At 38.3% G+C, this 19425-nt stretch overlaps 1 protein-coding gene across 3 annotated transcripts; it reads left to right on the forward strand.

Moving 5' to 3' along the window:
• Window positions 1–2927: 2927 nt before the first annotated feature.
• Window positions 2928–16151, forward strand: rbms1a (RNA binding motif, single stranded interacting protein 1a). Of its 3 annotated transcripts, XM_026319965.2 has the most exons (14): window positions 2934–3375; window positions 5312–5454; window positions 6661–6719; window positions 7924–8015; window positions 9084–9241; window positions 9801–9880; window positions 9995–10095; window positions 10459–10508; window positions 10607–10688; window positions 12045–12095; window positions 12892–12993; window positions 13289–13357; window positions 13599–13673; window positions 14239–16151. In XM_026319965.2, the coding sequence occupies exons 1-13, from the start codon at window positions 3325–3327 to the stop codon at window positions 13665–13667; spliced, it is 1107 nt and encodes a 368-aa protein (XP_026175750.1). In that variant the 5' UTR covers window positions 2934–3324; the 3' UTR covers window positions 13668–13673; window positions 14239–16151. The 3 variants fall into 3 exon arrangements, with proteins under 3 accessions (XP_026175752.1, XP_026175753.1, XP_026175750.1); XM_026319967.2 differs by lacking the exons at window positions 12892–12993; window positions 13289–13357; window positions 13599–13673; window positions 14239–16151 and adding an exon at window positions 12421–12881 and having other exon boundaries at window positions 2928–3375; XM_026319968.2 differs by lacking the exons at window positions 12892–12993; window positions 13289–13357; window positions 13599–13673; window positions 14239–16151 and adding an exon at window positions 12424–12881 and having other exon boundaries at window positions 2928–3375.
• Window positions 16152–19425: the final 3274 nt, after the last annotated feature.

The following is a 19425-nucleotide window of genomic DNA, read 5'->3' on the forward strand; positions in this document are numbered from 1 at the left end:
GAACATATTGTCAAAAGAGCCAATGGCTACAGATCAATAGAAATCATATATAAAATCTCATTTGTCCCCTGTTTATACATGTTTGATGTGATGGATTTATTAATTAGTCCCTACCAAACTGGGTAACAACAAGCACAGGAAATCATCGACACAAATATGCAGCTGATTATTTAAATAGGAATGGGAACACAAATTTTAACACCAGCATGAAACCTTAATCCTTCCAGCAGAGGAAATAAGGGAGAGAAATTTGATGCTTTAAGAGCTCCTCTGCACCCTGATGGGATTTAGCTTTAGCTTCGCTTTAGAAATCTCCAGCAGGACTTCTAGTGGCATGGCTGCTAGTGACAAGCACTGGTTTGAGCCCTTAAGTGTTTTTTGTGAATATAAAATGAGTAATTAGATAAATGTTGAAGGCGAATGTGTTTACAGAATTTAAGCCCTGTCTGTGTACAAAACTAGGACATCTGTGGGACCACATATATTATATAGACTGCATGCTTCCCTACCAATATGTTGACGTTAACAGTTTGAATTAACCAGAGAATGTATTATTATATACTTATTATTATAAGGTCCACAAAGTAGTCAGTGTTTATGGATGTAAAACCTATATATTACATGATCTTTAGGCTACATACAGCACTAGGTTAGACTATATGGTGCTTAGCCTATATGTGACACAGGCTGCATTTCAAAAACAGTCTCTGTTCTCATTTATTAATCCACTCTCTCTTGGGTGCACAGGGGAGATCATAACCTCCTGCCTAGTCTCATGCTTATATTTCATTGCATCCTGATTCTCTGACCTGTAGTGTGTTGGATGGGGGAAGGGTAGAAAGCGGAAGAGGGTGTGTTTGTGTGTGTATATATGTGTGTGTAATTTCACCCTTAGAATATTAGCAGAAGAAATCCAAAGATAACAAAATTTTTGTTTTTAGTTTTACCAAAAGAGACAGCAACAAAAATACACCTTATACTCTACTTTCTGCTTATATTTTATTATATTTTAGAAAACAAAATAAGGATAGCTATGTGATGTTTAATGTTTACCTGGGATTAAAAATCTGTTTCTGCCCACCGCAGGGAAACGAAAATAGGAGTGTTTTTTTCGTTTCCTAAAACGATGCATACACTAAAATAAAATTTTCTTCAGTACTATTTAGAGTAAGGAACTAAAATGTAAGTTAATTAATTTGACTGTTACTCAAGGGTGGGACTTCCACTAACAGGATGTCAAAATAAAAGTCATTTTTATGTTCATCAGCTCTCCATGGTGTTCTTACTGGAGAAAATCCAATCTCGAAGGCAGTCTCAGCTGATGGCATCACTAAACGCTTAGTTAGGCCTACATTACATATAAATAAATCAATATAGTCTGTTTTCCCAATGGGAATTCTTGTATCCTATTTATATTTGGGTCTACTCTGGACTCCCACTGTCCTTTTCACAATCAGTTGTGTGTTGAAGAAGCCAGTGTAAACTTAATTATGAGAATTAATTTCATGGTGTGTAATGCTATTATTAGCTCTTAGTGTTGCTCAAGTGGTCATTGTTTACATACTGTTAGCGCCCACACTGTGTCTAGTTAAAGCATGTGTGATGTGTCTGTATTATTTATGTCCATTTTGGCACATTGAGCTATAGGAGAGCTGTAGTTTTGTTCTTCTGAGCACTCTTCCTTGAATGGCCTTTAAGGACAATAAAGGTAATTTGACTGTATATAATATGGCCTATTAATATTAATGACTTATTTAGCCTACACACAAAGTAAATAAACAATTCTAACAATGGTGGAAATTGTCAGATAACTTTAGTTAGGCTACTCATTCTTTTCAGAATCAGATTATTATTACAAAATAGAATGTAATTGTTAAAATTTAGTGAGCATCAGTGGGATCCATATATCTTCTGTACCATCTATACAGTCTTGTATAGCTTTTTTGCGTTGTTATATATAGGACCATAGTCCAGGAGGAACATTGTTTTGTTTCACTCTGTACTGTATTCACTGTACATAGTTGAAATGATACATAAAAAATGTCTTGATTTGAAATTCAGATATCCAGCAATTACTTATGTAAAGAAGTCTAAGGGTATCTGCTGGTTAATATGAGCTCCATCTTAACCAGTTGCCACATTAAAGTGATGAACACAATAATGCATTGATAATTATAATTCAATAATATAACATTAACATTAAATTTACCATTTTGCATAATGAGTACTACTTTTTGTATTTCAGTTATGTTTTATTGTGAATATGTGCCAAGACATTAGATTTTGAACGGAAGGACTTCGACTTGTAACATTTTTGCACTGTTATTAATAATTCTACTAAGTAACCAATCGGAGTACTTTAAATGAATATATGTTGTATAACTATAGATACAAATTTGACTTTTTTTTATTTTGACATGTGGTTAGCGGAAGTCCCACCTACATGTGAAAATCGTGTATTTTGGCTTCCTAAATGCGGCGCACGTTGAGGGAAGTAATGTAGCAATCTTGTTTTTGAGTCTTCTTGAGGAAACGAAAAAAAGAAATCCTCGTTGTTCTTTCAGTCAGGGGGAAAAATACATTTGATGCCAGACATATGTAAAAATCAAATAGGCCTAATGAAGCCATTTTTGCTTCTAAACATGAGAAGGAAAATAAGAGTTTAAGCCCGGTTTCTGTCTTCTGCTGATAAAAACTGTTTTTCCATTAACCCAGATATTATTCTAGTGGTGAAATCAGAAGGTTAAAACATACACTGTGTGTGTGTGTGTGTGTGTGTGTGTGTGTGTGTGTAGGAGGTGGGGGTAAGGAATGCTTGGTATGTGCGGACGACAACAACATGAAAGGCGGCGCGTGTTCACCCCAAGTGACTATGCGCCAACAAATCAACCCGAAAAGCGCTTTTGTGTGCGCGTATAAATTAACCGCCGTCGCCAGACGTCTCGACGTGTCTATGTCACACAAACACAAACCACAGGGTGAATTTTTATGAGACGACAACGCACTTCATTTGACGCCAAACACCCTGCGGAGAGGAGATGGTTTGGTCTGTAGTAGGTGGAACTTCCGAGCGGTCTGCAGCAGGACGTCGTAGATCAATGAACCGGACCAGAGGGTTGGTCCATCGACTGGTGTGCATCTGACTGTATGTGTCAGTATATCTATACAGCACCGAGGCTTTATCACTGTTAATCAGCTCGTTCAGTATGCGGATCATTTAAACCGACTGGCTGTTTCTTAGGCTCCTTACACCATTTGGGTTCCGGCTCCTCGTTGCGTTCTTTGGGAATTAAAATATAACACAGTCTGTCTGTAACCTCCAGGATGATCTTTGCAAACACAGGCAACCCACTGAAGACAGCCAATCGTAAGCAGGTAGGTCAAAAACACACATCATTTCTGCTTACTTGTTTGCTTACACTTGAGGTAGCGTTTAATAAACAGCGGGAATAACAGCAGCCACAGATGACATTGGAAAGCCCTTTCTGGCTTTCTGGAGCCTATGCCTCATATCTAATCCTATTAATACCAAATGAATTCAATTAAATATAAAAGAAAAATAGATCCACTGATGTGACACGACTTGTCAGAGGGAAAGCTGATGCTCTGATAGGCTGCATGGTGAGATAAAGCCAGCTGCTGACCCGATCTATAGCTCTACAACCGAGAGTTTAATTATTCTGTCCATATAACCTTGTTTGCACAGCCACTCGCCCACTCTGGGGAATATGCATGCTGGTTATTGTAGTCCATTTTGTGTACATAGATTTATTGCCTTCAGGTTGAATCAAGAAAAAAAGAGAGAGAGAAAGTGAGAGAGAGAGAGAGCACAGTGTAATGTGTATAATGAAGTGTATGTGCAGTGTGCTGGAGTGAACTGTGTTGCCTGCATCCTTCATTTGGACCTCTCATGTGAACAAAAACATAATTAAAGGCCGTGCCCCTTTACTGTCCCATCACACCTTTGGATTTAGGTGGTAGATGAGAATAGAAAGCAGGCGCAGAGGTGAGAGGCAGCTGTTAATTTAACATCTGATGGTAGAAAGCTAAGCCCCAAACATTCATCCTTCACATTATAGCCTTCTGTAATATTTAGAAGGTACTGTGTATTATGCTGAATACACATGAATCCCTGAAGGGAAGTGCAGTTTTCAGTGTAGGTGTAATAGAGGTTTAGTCTGCTATAAGGTGATGATGCCTATGTGAAATATAGACAACCACAGTAGCTGCTCACTAATGAAGTAGACATATATCTCAGAAGCCAGATGTGAACCTGTGATGGTTTCAAAAAAGTAAGCATGGTAATTGTATACCAACAAAAATGTAAGGCCTTTACTGGAGCACATAACTGGCCTAGCAAGATGCACAGTGATCAATTCCTCATCTGTAACGAGAAATAGCTGCTATGAACATTTAACCATCACATGACTGTGGATGAATATCTCTTGGATTCTGGTTGGCATAGCTGTAGATGTATCCATGGCTTTGGCTTGGGGAGTGGATTGTGCTTTGTTTATGGACAGATGGTGTGATTCTGCCATGCTTTGTCTTTGATCTGATCTGGAGAGGGTTAGGGTAGCTTGGAGCTATTTTAATGAATGAGTAAGGGGAAGGAAATGGTTTGCAGGGCAGCACGACATGATTTGGCTCACAAGAATGAAGAAAACTGTGGCTCTCTGATATGCTACTTAGGATGTATGTCGTGAACACAGATTAAATCACATGAAGGCCAACGTACAATATAATATAAAATATATGTCAGTGTGTTATATTGGTGAACAAAATGTAAAAGTCAAACCTAGTTGCTGTTGAGAAGTATTACAAACACAATATACTTCAAGTAATGACAGTAATAATATTCATAATGAGGTACTGTTCTATTATATGATTTTCATGTAACAACCAGAAGTTGTAAAGTAACTATGAGTGTCATAGAAATGTAGTCAAGAAGTACAATATTTTTCTCTAAAATGTATAGGTGTAGCAGTCAAAAGTTGACGAAGAATGGAAATAGAAATGCACAAGTACCTCAAATTCACACTTGAAAGCAGCACTTCAGTAAGTGCATTTCCACAGTGCTGTCATAGTGTAGCAAACTGACAGCTATGTAGCTCATTGATGAGCACTGCTCATCCTCAAAAGTACAAATGTACATTCTACATTAATGTGTGGATGGACAATAAGAAATAGTCTGATTGTATCTTCTGTGTATTTACACATATGAGATCGTCTTGTGTTCACTGTTAGCCTAGTTTTACATTAGGCCGTCTGGCTGCAATACACTTTCTAACAGTGGATTTTCTGTGTCCAGTCCTACCCTATGACTCCATCCAGTCCCAGCAGCAGCAGCAATAGCAGCAGCACAGGCCTGGATCAGCTCAGCAAAACTAACCTGTATATCCGCGGCCTGCCTCCTGCTACTACAGACATGGACCTGGTCAAATTGTGTCACCAGTGAGTATATAGTTTTTAAAGTTGTTTCTTTTAAAGTAGGTTTCTTCCATGTTATACACACACTTGTGGGAAAATATGCTGAATAACTAGAATATATGAAGAAATTAATGAGAATTAATCAGAATCAGTCTTATTTATGTAAGATATTTATGCCAAGTATGTAAGATAAGATAAGATAAAGTTTATTCATCCCCGAAGGGAAATTCAGGTTGGACATCAAGAATTTAACTCTGATACAACAGCTCTCTCAATGTGCTTTGTAGGCAATAACTAGAGAACTCGTGACTGAGATAGTCATCCGCAGCTAATTATTATTATTATTTATTTATTTTTCTATTTTCAGAACAAAAGAAATATGTACCATCTGCAGTTTTAATGCAAAAACATCAGTGTTGATATTCAGGCACATACTGGTTTAACCGTAGTGTACACTGGCAGAAAATACTCCAACCACCAAACCTTGATAAACAAACACACACAGAGAAAAGTCATACTGTAGCTCTCCTGTGGCATGAGAAGCAGGATTGTATTCTAAACAGAAGAAATTTCAAAAATCAGAGTCATGTAGAGCACCATGGTGATCATGTTCAATACCAGATACTATAGAGTTCACTCTGAATGGGTATACTAGTGGATCCCATAATTAGTTTTGTCTCCTTTTTTCCCTCTGAATCACAAACATATTTAAAGAGGCATTCACCCATGTAACCTGCAGCAGCCACAGCTGTTTGTGTCCTGTTTGCTTGTATTTGTTCATGTCCTCAATGGTGTTTGGCCAGCACAAAGCAGAAATGAAAGCGCTTTTCATAGCAACAAGGTCTGAATGGTGATGTAAGCAAGGCATTCATTCTGTATGGTGTACGCTTATATAGCAGCTTGCAGTTTGTTCCTCACTTCAGCTTCACTTGCAAGTCAAGTATGTGCCTCAAATCTGCAGTGATGTCCATGAATATCATACATTTTTAACTTTTTGTAAATTGTGCTTTTCTGCTTGTCTTCTTTTAATTTTGATCCCATTAGATTGTCATGATGAGTGAATGTAATTGTGTTCAGTTTCTTTAAAGTGGATGCACAGAAACATGACAAGACAATATGCTATGAGAGGTCCTAGGAGATTAAGAGATATTTTCATGAAAAGACAATCACCACTCTCTCTTGCTGATTAATCCTTTAGAGACGGTAATCTGTATGTTGATGTATGCCCAGGTATGGCAAGATTCAGTCAGCGAAGGCAATTCTGGATAAGACTACCAACAAATGTAAAGGTTAGTAAGGTAATTATTTCCCAGTACCCACCATTCTAGTTAAGTGTTGTGCTATTAGAAAAAGTATATTTAACATCCATCCATTATCTACTGCTTATCCTGGTACATCCAGGGTTGCAGGGTACACCCTGGACAGATCACCAGTCTGTCACAGGGCTGACACATAGAGACAAACACACACACTCACAGTCACACCTAGGGGCACTTTAGAGTCACAAAATTGCATGTGTTTGGACTGTGCAATGAATTCAGAGCACCCAGAGAAAACCAAAGCAGACATGAGGAGAACATGCAAACTCAAAAAGGCCAGAACCCTCTTGCTGTGAGGCAAATAGTGCCACCCATGCTGGCCAGTATATTTAACAGTACAAGTTAAATCCTCTTTCAGGATTAAAACATATCTCCATACCACATTTAAGTATGAAGACTCTCCTGATACATTTTTTGGCAATACTGTGCTACTGTTTTTAGTATCACACAGCATATACATGCTCTAAACTGTAGGACACCAGGTGATTTCTCAAAAATCATACCATGTTCCATATAACTGAATGAATTTCCATACATTTCCATTCATTTTAATAGTGTGTGAAAATATATTGGCAGTGACTTGATATTTGCTTGAGTTGGGTAATCCATCACCATAAAAACAAACAGTAAATATGTCTGGTTTATTTTTGGCAAATTTGTTAAGTATTCTACTGTGTTCAAACCTTTGACTGGTTGTGTATTATTGTTATTGTTAGTATTAGTTAGTGAACTCCAGAGATGCTGGTTGGAATTTTTGGGCAGAGACAGGCCAGCTGTTTTCCTCTATTTCCATTGTTTATGTTAAGCTAAGCTAACCAGCTGGTGGCTCCACTTACACATTTACAAAAGGTATGTGGGTGGTATCAGTTTTCTTTTTTAACTCCAAATAAGTAGATTTTCCCCCAAAATTCAACTGTACCTTTGAAATATATCAGAAATCATTAAGAAATCTGATTTTTAAAATTGTGTTGTAGTGTTAATTAAAACCACAAGATTGCATATTGTGATTGATAATATAAAAATATATTGATACCTTTGCAATAATAAACAATACATGTCACTGTATATGATCCATCCCTCAGTACCAGTGCTAGTACAAAATGTACCTTAGGGGGTGGTTGTTGTTATTATTAGTGACATGCAGTTCATGTAAATACTGTTCTACCAACTACAGGTTACGGTTTTGTGGACTTTGACAGCCCAGCGGCTGCTTTGAAGGCAGTACATGCTCTGAAAACCAGTGGCATACAGGCCCAGATGGCCAAGGTGAGTTTGGTGCAGGCATGTGTGTGTGCATGTGCATATTTGTCTAGCTTGTTGTGGGTTGTGCTTCTTTAATGCATGCATGTGTCTGGTGTGTATTGGAGAATGACATTAGATTGGTCACATGAGCTCAGCTGACAAGCTGTTCTTCTCGTGACCCCATTTAGTTTCACTGTAGAAACCAGATGTCGTGTGTCTGTCTGCCAAATAACCTGCCAGTCAATGTGACATGTTCTACTCATCATGTATGTTGTTCTGTATACATTGTACAGATTTTTACCAGTATTATTACTCTGTCACTAATTGTTAAGAATTACTATTCATGCATATTGATGGCATATCAGCAGTGAAGCACTACTGCGGAAGTACTAATGCTTTGAGCCACTGGTACTACTCTGACTCATTTACAATAAATAACACCAGTTTTTCATTTTTCAAAAATATTTTTAGATGGCAAACAGCGTATTTCTGTAACACAGCTGTGATTTGTCTCATAGAGGGCACAGGAAATGGTCTGGATCAAAACGTTTCTGCCAGTCTCTTCCTCTTCCAAGCCTGGCTTATGTTGCTGTGTTCAAAATCACAGGCGAGAGTTCATTGATGAAGGGTCGATCTCTGGAGACTTGCATGTAGCCGCTCAGTTTGGAACAAACACGGCTGAACACAGTTTGTGTGTTGTGGTAGCTAGGCTACGCTGCTCTCCTCCTGTTTCTAGGGAAGACCATAGAGGCACTGAGCTGCTGCACAGGGCATAGGAAGTGTGTTTTAATGTGTGTGTGTGTTTGTGTGCAGGAGAGCTTTATTAATGTTGATTTAACAGGTTTTCTCTAACCCATAACCAGTCTCTTGTCTTGATCCACAAGTTTCATGCCAAGGAAAAACACATTTCATCAGTTTTATTTGTCATTTAAGAAAGAGTAACACTGCCTTTATCTGTATCTAATACATGTTTGACTATTTTTAATGTCTGTCTAATTTTAATGTCTATCTCAGGTCAGATGCCACATCCAAAATACACTATGAAACACACTGTATTCAATATACTTATTTTCTGTCTTGTTATGTGAGCAGCAGCAAGAGCAGGACCCCACAAATCTGTACATTTCCAACTTGCCTCTTTCTGTTGATGAGAAAGAGTTGGAGAACATGCTGCAGCCCTTTGGCCAAGTAGTTTCCACACGGATCCTCCGGGACTACAGCGGCAACAGCCGAGGCGTGGGCTTTGCCAGGTCAGTCACAGAAGTTTGACAAAAAGGAGCATTAACTTTTCCTCAGCTGAATCATCTATAAAGTAGCTGTAGAATAAACCTATAGCTTTCATCACAGCTATGGTGATAGATAATGAACAGCTCTCAAATAATGTAATCTAGTGCTTATCATTACCACTATGTCATGACTGTTCAAACATAATAGTCAACTAAAATGTAGTGTTTTTTTAAATTAAAAATAACATTTTCAATTAATTCTTTGCTCTTATGGTGTGTTTTGACAATATCTGACACAAAAAAATCTCTGGATTGTGAACTTTATTGCAATCTAGTGACTCATAGTTGCATCTTTGAGGTTTATAGTCAAACTTATCAATTGAAGTCAGTCATGTCCTGTCTCTATACTGGACAAAGTGTGAAATAGTATTAAAAATAGGAGTATAGTCAAGTGGGTCGATTCCAATTTGCGTCATGGCTAACAATGCTTCTTTGTGTTAAAGGAACATTTAATTGATTGTAGACCGTGTCTGTGTGGTCTGATGATGACTCATGGCTGTTGTTTTATCTTCTCCACTGTCAGGATGGACACAACAGACCAGTGTAATGCAGTCATCTCCCACTTTAATGGGAAGTTTATCAAGATGGCTTCAGGAGGTCTGGGTAGGAAAGAATTTCACCTTTGTGTCCACTTTCTTTCCGATGACAACTATGGCAGTGACGGTGATTGATTTTGATGAGAGTGTCAATGTGTTGATTTGTGTGCTTTGCCCCCAGCTCCCTCTCAGCCCTTGCTCTGTAAGTTTGCAGACAGTCAAAGAAAGAAACATGCCCACAGCGGATTTGTTCCCAATGGACAGACAGGGGATCTCAGACTAGTATGTATTGTATCATTGTAAATAGACTGTAACCGTTTGCCCCCTCTATGCTACTTGTTAATGCAATGGATAACATGTTTATTATTGTCATGCATACAACCATGTCCAGCCTGTATGCTTGAGCTTATAAGACAATATAAAGTCAACATTCATAATCAAAATTTCAGGCAAAAACATTTATTATTCCCTCATACGGTGACCGATAAAATGTTAATTTTCATACTGTATGTACTGATTATTACTTCATATTGAGTTCACTTGTTATGATATAGTATTATCATAGTGACTACATCCATGTGGTATTAGAAAACCTGTAGTAATACATATAATAATTACACATTATTGTCTGTTTTCTCACATTAGGGTGCAATGACTCTCACCTATGACCCTGCATCAGGAGCAATACAGAATGGGTGAGTTACACTTAGGTCATAGCAGTATGTGACATCATTTACTTTTTACTAGCCACGTAATTCTTGAGCTTTATTTTGAAATGCTGTCTGGTTCGTAGGTACTATCCTTCTCCATATCCAGTGACAAACAGGATAATGACTGTACAGCCTGCGATGTCTCCCTATATGTCTCCATATCAGGTACTGCAGAACATAAACATGCCTTTCTCTTGCCTCTATGTTGTATTTCAGGCTATGCTGCGTTTATGTGGGTTAGGGTGTATTGTATGTGTATTGTAGGGTGTATGTGTGGGTTGTACAGATGCCATAGGAAAAAAATGACTTGTTAAGTTACTTTGGCAGCTCTGTGGGGCAATGGCTGATGATTAAAATATTTTAGTGTTTGGTTAACCAAAAGCCATGCAACATGACGCTAAACTTAGTGGTTCATAGGAATGAAGTTGCTCAGTGTTGCTTAATATTTCATTCATATGTTTCGATTCAACAATTTCTGGAAGCCGCACAGATTTTCTCAGGAGAAATGAATCTGTATAGTCTAGTTTAACAAGGCTGCAGCACATTATAGAGGTTTTCAACAGAGCCCTCTGCCACTGGGCTCTAGTAGACATGTAGGAGACGTGGGGATTGGGTAAGAAGTTATATATGTTCTCTTTGTGTGGCCTTACCTTTGACAACACAACAGCAAGTTGTGACATCATCTTCAGTCCCCTTTATTTCCAGTATAAATCTTGGCTTCTCCAAGTAAGATTATAGAGTAAGTGAAACTTTTTTAAAGAACTTGCTCATAATTTAGGTTGCACACACCCAAACAACATATTCAAAGAACCCTCTCATTCACTAGTGTGAGTGTTACAGTACCTCCAGCGTTACCCACTTGATAGCTCCTAATTTTATATCAAACTCCCTCCGCTCATTAGTGTCTAATTTTTGCTGCTAAAATCCATAACACTTCCACCTGATGCATACTCTCTGTGTTGACGATTGTGGAAGTGGTTGTAAAAGCCTGTGGTTCAAATGAAGTTCTACAGTACCACTGAGCACCTCAGGAGGGGGAATAGATTCCCAGGCTGTCAGTAAAGGTGGCAAATTGCTGACTGAAACTGGGAATACCATTTAGAGGTAGAATAAGTTTAATGGTCTTCTAATCAAAGAAACATACCCTCAGAACAGGAGGCAGAACTGGAAAATTGATATTGTTTGTAGACCATTGGGATAGTTTAAAAGCTCCTCAATACTATGCCAAGACAGGAATCAGGTTGGCCCTACAAAGCTGATGGCTTGGGATATTTTCTGGCTCTTACTGTTGGTCTTTCTGAGCAGAAAGAGTTGTCTAAAAAAGATGGGATGGATAGATAGGATATACTCTGTTGCCAACCCACTTTGAGATTTGTGCATTTTTTGTCTACTTACACAGCATTGCATATTGCAGTTGTAAAGTTAGTTTGTAACATATTAGTTTCATTCAGGGCACACCATTAACTTTTTCTCTCCATCTGTCTCTCATTCTGCTTCCCTCCCTGTCGGACCGTCCATTAGGTACAGAGTCATTCTTGGGTGGCACATCAACCATATATCATGCAACACCCGGTAAGGGAAAAGCAGCATTTTCTTTTTTTCATACACTCATACACCACCTCCTATTCTGTGAACAGGAAATGGGTGTGTGGAGCCGCTACAGCTAATGCTCTAAGCTCACAGTAACTCAGAGTGCTAATTTAATCAAACTGTTCTGCTGACACAGTCAAACCAGCAGCGTCCAAAACTTCCCCAAATGTGCTGAGATGAGTTCTGGGAAATAGCCATAATGTGTTTACATAATGTAAATGTGTATACGTGTGTTGTAGTGTGTATGAAAGAGAAATGGAACAACTAAAAAGACATTCAGGCACTGCCCTCCTCTCTCTGGGTCCAGCAGGAAATGCCTGAAGCAGAGACAGTCTTGTGACTCTTTGACTCTTCCAACAGATGGTTTCCAGTGGAACAAGTGTCTGTGCTGCTCTCCCCCTCCCCCACTGTTTACTAGGAAACGGTCTATTCCCTAAAGACGTCATGTTTAAAAGAATATACTCCATCTGAAGACAGACTATAGCAAGCAGTGTCATACTTTTTACATATTTTCATCCTTTAACGTAGCCCAGGAGCACAGATAATACATTGTCACATAGTGCTGTTGGTGTATTAGTTTGCATTTTGTTAAACCACAAAGCCACAAACCAAATATTCTTTTCCCAGATAATGGTCCTGGTATGTCCTATATACACAGTTTTTAGACACTGACTCATTCTATATTTATATTCAACACTACATCATCTCTGTGGCATTTGCATTTTGTAGAACTCTGTTTTGTGATATGTGGTAAAAACTGAGCTGTCTTTTATTACAGGCTGTTGTAATGTCTCCCTCTGGGGATCCCTCCATGTCACTGCACCCCACAGCCATGATTACTCAGCAGATGGGTCAGCTGTCATTGGGAAACACTGGAGTGGTAAGTGGAATTATGGGATATCCTACATCACGTACATTAAATATAGGTGTTTATAGATTTATTAGAAATCCATGAATTATTAGGACAAACCATTGGTTTTGGTTTATTCTATTAGTATACACAGACTCGTGAATATACCTGAATAGTTTTTCAGTATTTTATAGTTTGTCTGTTTTTTATAGATAAACTTGGGTTGCACAAGATGCATGTACAGTATAGCAAGCCAGTCTTTAAGGCCTGACTATATGACATGTGTCATTTAATAATAATAAAAAATATAATCCTTATGTTACAGTATATTGCTGCCAATCCTGGTGTCCAAGGATCTTACATGCCTCATTATCCTCCAATGCAGGCTCCACCTGTGAGTTTACTGTGTCTTAGTCTCATTTAACTCTTTATTGAAGAGATTCTCCTCCTAACTATGATATAGAGTAATTTAAAACAATAATTGTTTTAGAAAATTACAACAGCCCATGTCCTTCCTATCATCTCAAGTTGTATTTTGATGTGTTGGTCCTCTAAAACTATCAATTATATCACTGTAATGCAGTGAGGATAGCTATTATCACACTCTAAATGACAGATATTGTTTTTCTTTTCAGGAAAATGGCACGCCGCAACAAGTGGATTCTTCCAACAACTCGTCTCCTTACAGTCAGCTCAGCAAGTAATTACAGGTGTGCTTCAGTTTCTGAATGTACTGGATGGTCCTCTGACTTAAAAAAAAAAAATAAAACACCAAGGTCCAGGTTTCTTTATTAATATGAATGAATCAGATAGTAAGACTTTATAGATTAGGTGTGATCCATTAATAAAACATTTTTGAATTTAAGGTTACCAGGTTGTTTAGTTACAGCTAATTAAACCGTTATGCAAAGTGCCTTACTAGAAAAAGGCACTAAATACAATCAGAAACATTTTTTAAAACACCAACAAACATGTTATACGAGATGCTGAAAAATAAAATAAAAATTATATCTGCTCTAATTTGTTTATCAAAACAATTGGATCATCTTCAAACATCCACTAACAATAAGCAAAACACATTTTGAGTGGAGGGTAACTTTAATTAGGGACAATAAAACTTCATATCAATAGTTTAATATGTATTACAGTACTACACCATGTCCCGCATTTATTAAATTGGTTTACACTGTGTAAGTCAAAGATTACTACATCCTGTTATTGCTGTTCATATTAGTTTGCTGTCTCTGCCAACTCTTTTGCTGTCTTTATGTTTAGGCTGTATCACTGCTCTGTGAGCCAGCGGGCAGGTGGGGAGTTGCTGATGACATCACAGCGATACCAGCCACTGCCTTCTTTGATTGGACCAGATACATGAACTTTTTTTGCACAGCCCTGACATTTTGGTGGAAAATGAGGACAGCGTAAATAGACTCATAGCAGGTGGCTAAAAAAGAAAAAAAACAAAATTTATTTTGATAAGAAACAACATGTTCTTCTTTTTCTCTTTTTTCAAGGATTCTCAAACAATGCCAGAGGGACCCCTTCCTCTTACTCCCCCCCCATTCCCTGCCAGTATGATGTGATATTAAAATGCATGAGATTGAGAGCCCCCCCCCCATGATTTTCTAGTTCCTTTATTTGTAATATATGAAAAGCCTTGCAAAACCTTGTTTGCACTGAAGTTTAAAGTGTCAGGACAGCTTCGTTTTGGTTGCTAACGAATAGCATACAGAATCAATTCATGTACAACTGCATTTGACAGCTGACATGGGCAACCATTTCATTAGGAAATTAATGAATTTATTATTGGATAAGGTGCCTTCCTTACATGTCACATCAAACATTATCCAAAATCTTTTCATTGAACTTGATCAGGTGTCATATTTCGATCTGATTGTTCAAATGTGTGTGTGAAATCATGGAGATTTCCATTGAGTGTTTCGCTTTTTAGTCTTCTGGTGGCAATAAAGACAATGAGAGTCCCACAGCAATACTGAGAAAAAACAGTGACAAACTCAGTGCAAGGTAATTCCTTATTTTTCTCTTTCCTATTTTTTTTTAAATATAGCATGGAGCAATAGCTGTACTTTTATGAAATTACAAGTTTTACACCCAATGGACATCTTTTAAGAGGGTTTGTTTTTTTTTTCTCTTGTGGTCAGTTTGACTAGTGATCTACCTCAAGGTTCTGCTGGAGTCTGCTGGTGTAATGGGGTTTGCAGGTAAAGCCCCTTTTCACCAGAGAGGATGAAACAGAACAAAGGCCACGCTCAGGAGCTGGCTAAATAGGACTTCTACCATTTGTCACTCACATGCAGCAATTCTGCTTTCCTGATTTTCGAAGATTTTCAACATTGTGCTTAGCCTCATCTTTAGTTCTTAATGTTAGTAAGACAACTACTAGTTTCTCCTTAAAATTGTTGGTCTACAATGTGCTTAAAACTAATGAATGCAGGCTATATGCATTTATTTTGTACATCCTTCTGCCTTTGCCATTCTAGACAAATCTTAGATGACTCACCACTTCCCCTTACCTTTTCTCTTTTTCCTTTAAAAAAGAGTAAACGCCACTATACTGGGTTACACTGCTACAATAACACCCTTCAAAAATAACACTGGCATTTAGTTAAGTTAGCAGCCAAACAAGTAAATCAAATCTTGCCTCCTGCAAAAACACATGCAACAATCAAATATGAAGTACTTCAAAACCAGCAGTATTTCATTAGAGTTTGATGGAAGTTGAAATCACATGACTGAAGGCATGTATTTCAAAGGTTGGCTTGTTTATGAAAAACACTTGTAAATTAGAAGCATTCAGGGCCAAAAAAAGCAAGTTCTGTTGTTTGCTTTTTTCTTTCGATTCCTGATTTCTGATGTAAAATCTCAGCATTACTATAAAACATTACTATGGTCAAAGCTGTGTGGTTGCAGTGATTCTCCCGATCAGCACTGCTGTAGCAGAAAATGCTCAAAGTAGGAAAGTCCTAAAAGTAACCTGGTTTTTACTGAGTGTACCTTCCAATTCTGAACATTAGTTGCTAGAAAAAAAAGTGAAAAAAAATGTACATTTTATCCTCACTGCTTCCCTATTCACCTTCAATTGATAGTCAATCAATAGTCTCCCTGTGCTCTCCTTTGAAACATTGGAATAAAAGCAGTTCTGAATAAAAGGCTCTTCCTTTCTCAGATATGACATCTGTCTCTTTAATTCACTGGTCTTTTTGCCTCTATATTTTCATTATATTATTTTTCTTACTATCTTATTACTCTTTTCATGCCTATTGTGCACATAAAGGTTTTATATTCAATATTGAGACTAATTTTGGCTGTGGGTTACTGCATATTGGTGTGTAAGTGAATATTTACAAAAGCAAGTTGATGTATTTCTGCATTTAATTTTCCCAGAACACAACCCATCACATATTTTTTAGATGCTGCCTTCTTGGATAAGGCTCACCCTCCCCAGTTTGTAATCTAATTAAAATTAGATTAAAATGTCCAAGCCAAGATAACATAGACAGAGGTTCTCATTTAAAACTTTGTAATGCTCAAACCAGAAATTAATCACAGTATGCATTTACATACTAAGCTGTACTATGCATAATGGGTAAACCGATCTTGTAAGATTAGTAAAGTGTCCTTTCTTTGAACAAATGATAAAACCTAAAGACATGACTTACAAGTTATTCATATTCTCATAGCAAAAGTAAGTCAAAAAGATAGAAAAAACTATCTAACCAACAAATGTTGCCTAGCTATCAGGTCGTAACAGTCAAACACCTGTTAGACAAACATGGACTGGAGATCAGTTATCATTGTCCAATTAATTTGGCCATCGCACAGTCAGGCAGCAGAGGGTGCTGTGAACCAAAGCAGTGCAGCATTTTTGAAGCCAGAAGAAAAGCTTGTCATTTTCATTGTATATATTTTTTTCTCCAATGTAATATATCTGATCTTTGGTATGCAGTTTAAGATGGATCAGAGTAAGTATGCGCCTATGCCACAGCCCTTTCCTGCACTATTTCAGTCCCACAGCTTTTGTAGTTTCACTCCTGCACCGGATCTCCTTCTTAAGCTCAAATTTAGCGTAGCTGATCTCAGAGACATAAAGGCACCATGTCTCCATGTCTTACCATTCAAGTGGATCAAAACCACTGGAGTGCAAGATTAGCCATCACACCCGCTGTCACCACCCACCACACCACCCATCCAACCCCAATCCCAGGAATATACATATGTGTCCCATGCTACCCATGCACACACACATGTCAATCAAATGTCTATTGTAAGAGCATCAAGCCTTTAAACATGAGATAAGGGCCAAATAGTCTCTCTCCTTCCTGTCCGCCACTCTCAGTCTCTCATGTAATTCTCCACAGCTGAGGGGACACATGGCACTGATCCCTTGAGAAAGCCCAAGGTCAGACACGGGGCACTGATGTTAAAAGAGAGGGTCTGACAGAATATCCAATATCATTCATTTAGTGTGATTCACATAGTGATTCAACACATGGGATGCTTCCTGAATTCCGCTGCTTGTTAGTCCTCATACAGTAGTTTCCAAATAGTTTCAAAGGTTGTTTTTATAAATAACACACATATATAATGTTCATTGTAAGCACAGGAAAATTTGACTTTGATCACCAGTGGATGAAACCTGTAGGATGTGGTGAACCTGACTTGCCCTGAGGTTGATTTTTTCATTTTTTTCTAAGCAACTACTATGAGACTAATTATAATAATAGACATTCATGGTCTCAAGAGAATACATTGTATTAACTGCATTAATACCCCGACCATTGAGTGCCACCATGATGCTGGTTTGTAGTTCTTTATTGAAATATATGAACAACTATTGGGTAAATTGTGGTGAAATTTGACACATCCATGGTCCCCAGAGCATCTGCAATGATTTCCTGACATTTTATCTAGTGGTGATTAAAAAAATGTTTTCATGTTAGCACACTAAACCAACCTGGTAACCATGGTAACCTTCTAAGCATTAACATGCACAATTATAGCATTACTATTGCATGGTGAGCAATTAGCCCAAGTACAGCCTCACAGATACTAACAAGTGAGCCTTTATTTACTACACTTTGGATCTAAGTTCTGCTGAGTTTGGCCATTTACACTTCCCCTTCACTACAATGCAAGGGGAAATATACTGTTTACTGCCCTCAGGTGTTTGTTGTATAGGCCTCTGAGACAGATATTGTGATTTGGGAGTTATGTAATCTTTAGTTTGTTATAGTGTAGACCTAATAGTCTATTGCTTTCTTCTCCTCACATTCAATTCAATTCAATTCAATTTTATTTGTATAGCGCCAAATCACAATACAAATCATCTCAAGGCACTTTACAAAAACTAAAACTAAAAACCCAACAATTCCCTTATGAGCAAGCACTTGGCGACAGTGGAGAGGAAAAAACTCCCTTTAACGGAAGAAAAAAACCTCCAGCAGAACCGGGCTCAGTTTGGGCGGCCATCTGCCTCGACCGGTTGGGGTGAGTGGATAGAGCAGAGAGAAAAGAACAGCAACAATAAACAACAAATAGACACTGCAAGTTGGTGGGGCCAGTAACTGCACATCAGCGATAAACAGCTCCAGGACCAGGGACACCTGCAGAAGGTACAGAGAGAGAGAGAGAGAGAGAGAGGGAGGGAGAGAGCACAAACTAGGGGAGAGAGAGAGCACAAGGTTAGTAACATTCAATGGTGGAATATACATGAGGTCGGAGAGAAGGGGGAGGGGGGGGCGGGTAGGGTAGGGGAGCTCAGTGCACCAATGGTCCTTGGGCAGTCTAGGCCTATAGCAGCATAACTAACTAAGGGATGGTTCAGGGTTGCCTGAAGCCAGCCCTAACTATATGCTTTGTCAAAGAGGAAGGTTTTAAGTCTAGCCTTAAAAGTACAGAGAGTGTCTGCCTCCTGAACCCAGGCTGAGAGCTGGTTCCACAGGAGAGGAGCTTGATAGCTAAAGGCTCTGCCTCCCATTCTGCTTTTGAGAACTCTGGGAACCACAAGTAGGCCTGCACTCTGAGAGCGAAGTGGTCTATTGGGATAATATGGTACTATGAGGTCTTTAAGGTATGAAGGAGCTTGATTATGAAGGGATTTGTATGTGAGAAGAAGGATTTTAAATTCTATTCTATATTTTACAGGGAGCCAATGAAGAGAAGCCAATATAGGAGAAATATGATCTCTCCTGCTAGTTCCTGTCAGGACTCTGGCTGCGGCATTCTGGATTAATTGGAGGCTTTTTATTAAGATATTAGGACATCCAGATAGTAATGAGTTACAGTAATCTAGCCTTGAGGAAACAAACGCATGGACTAGTTTTTCTGCATCATTTTGAGACAGGATGTTCCTAATTTTGGAAATGTTGCGCAGGTGAAAGAATGCAGTTCTAGAAATTTGTTTTATGTGTGAGTTAAAGGACATGTCCTGGTCAAAAATAA

The sequence above is a fragment of the Mastacembelus armatus genome, chromosome 3 (genome assembly GCF_900324485.2).
Source record: "Mastacembelus armatus chromosome 3, fMasArm1.2, whole genome shotgun sequence".
Lineage (NCBI taxonomy): Eukaryota > Metazoa > Chordata > Actinopteri > Synbranchiformes > Mastacembelidae > Mastacembelus > Mastacembelus armatus.

Coding starts and splice junctions, on each gene's coding strand:
- rbms1a (XM_026319965.2), top strand. CDS start 3,325: ATGATCTTTGCAAACACAGGCAACCCACTGAAGACAGCCAATCGTAAG. Junction 3,376..5,311: donor AGACAGCCAATCGTAAGCAG/GTAGGTCAAAAA, acceptor TTCTGTGTCCAG/TCCTACCCTATGACTCCATC. Junction 12,994..13,288: donor CATTGGGAAACACTGGAGTG/GTAAGTGGAATT, acceptor CTTATGTTACAG/TATATTGCTGCCAATCCTGG.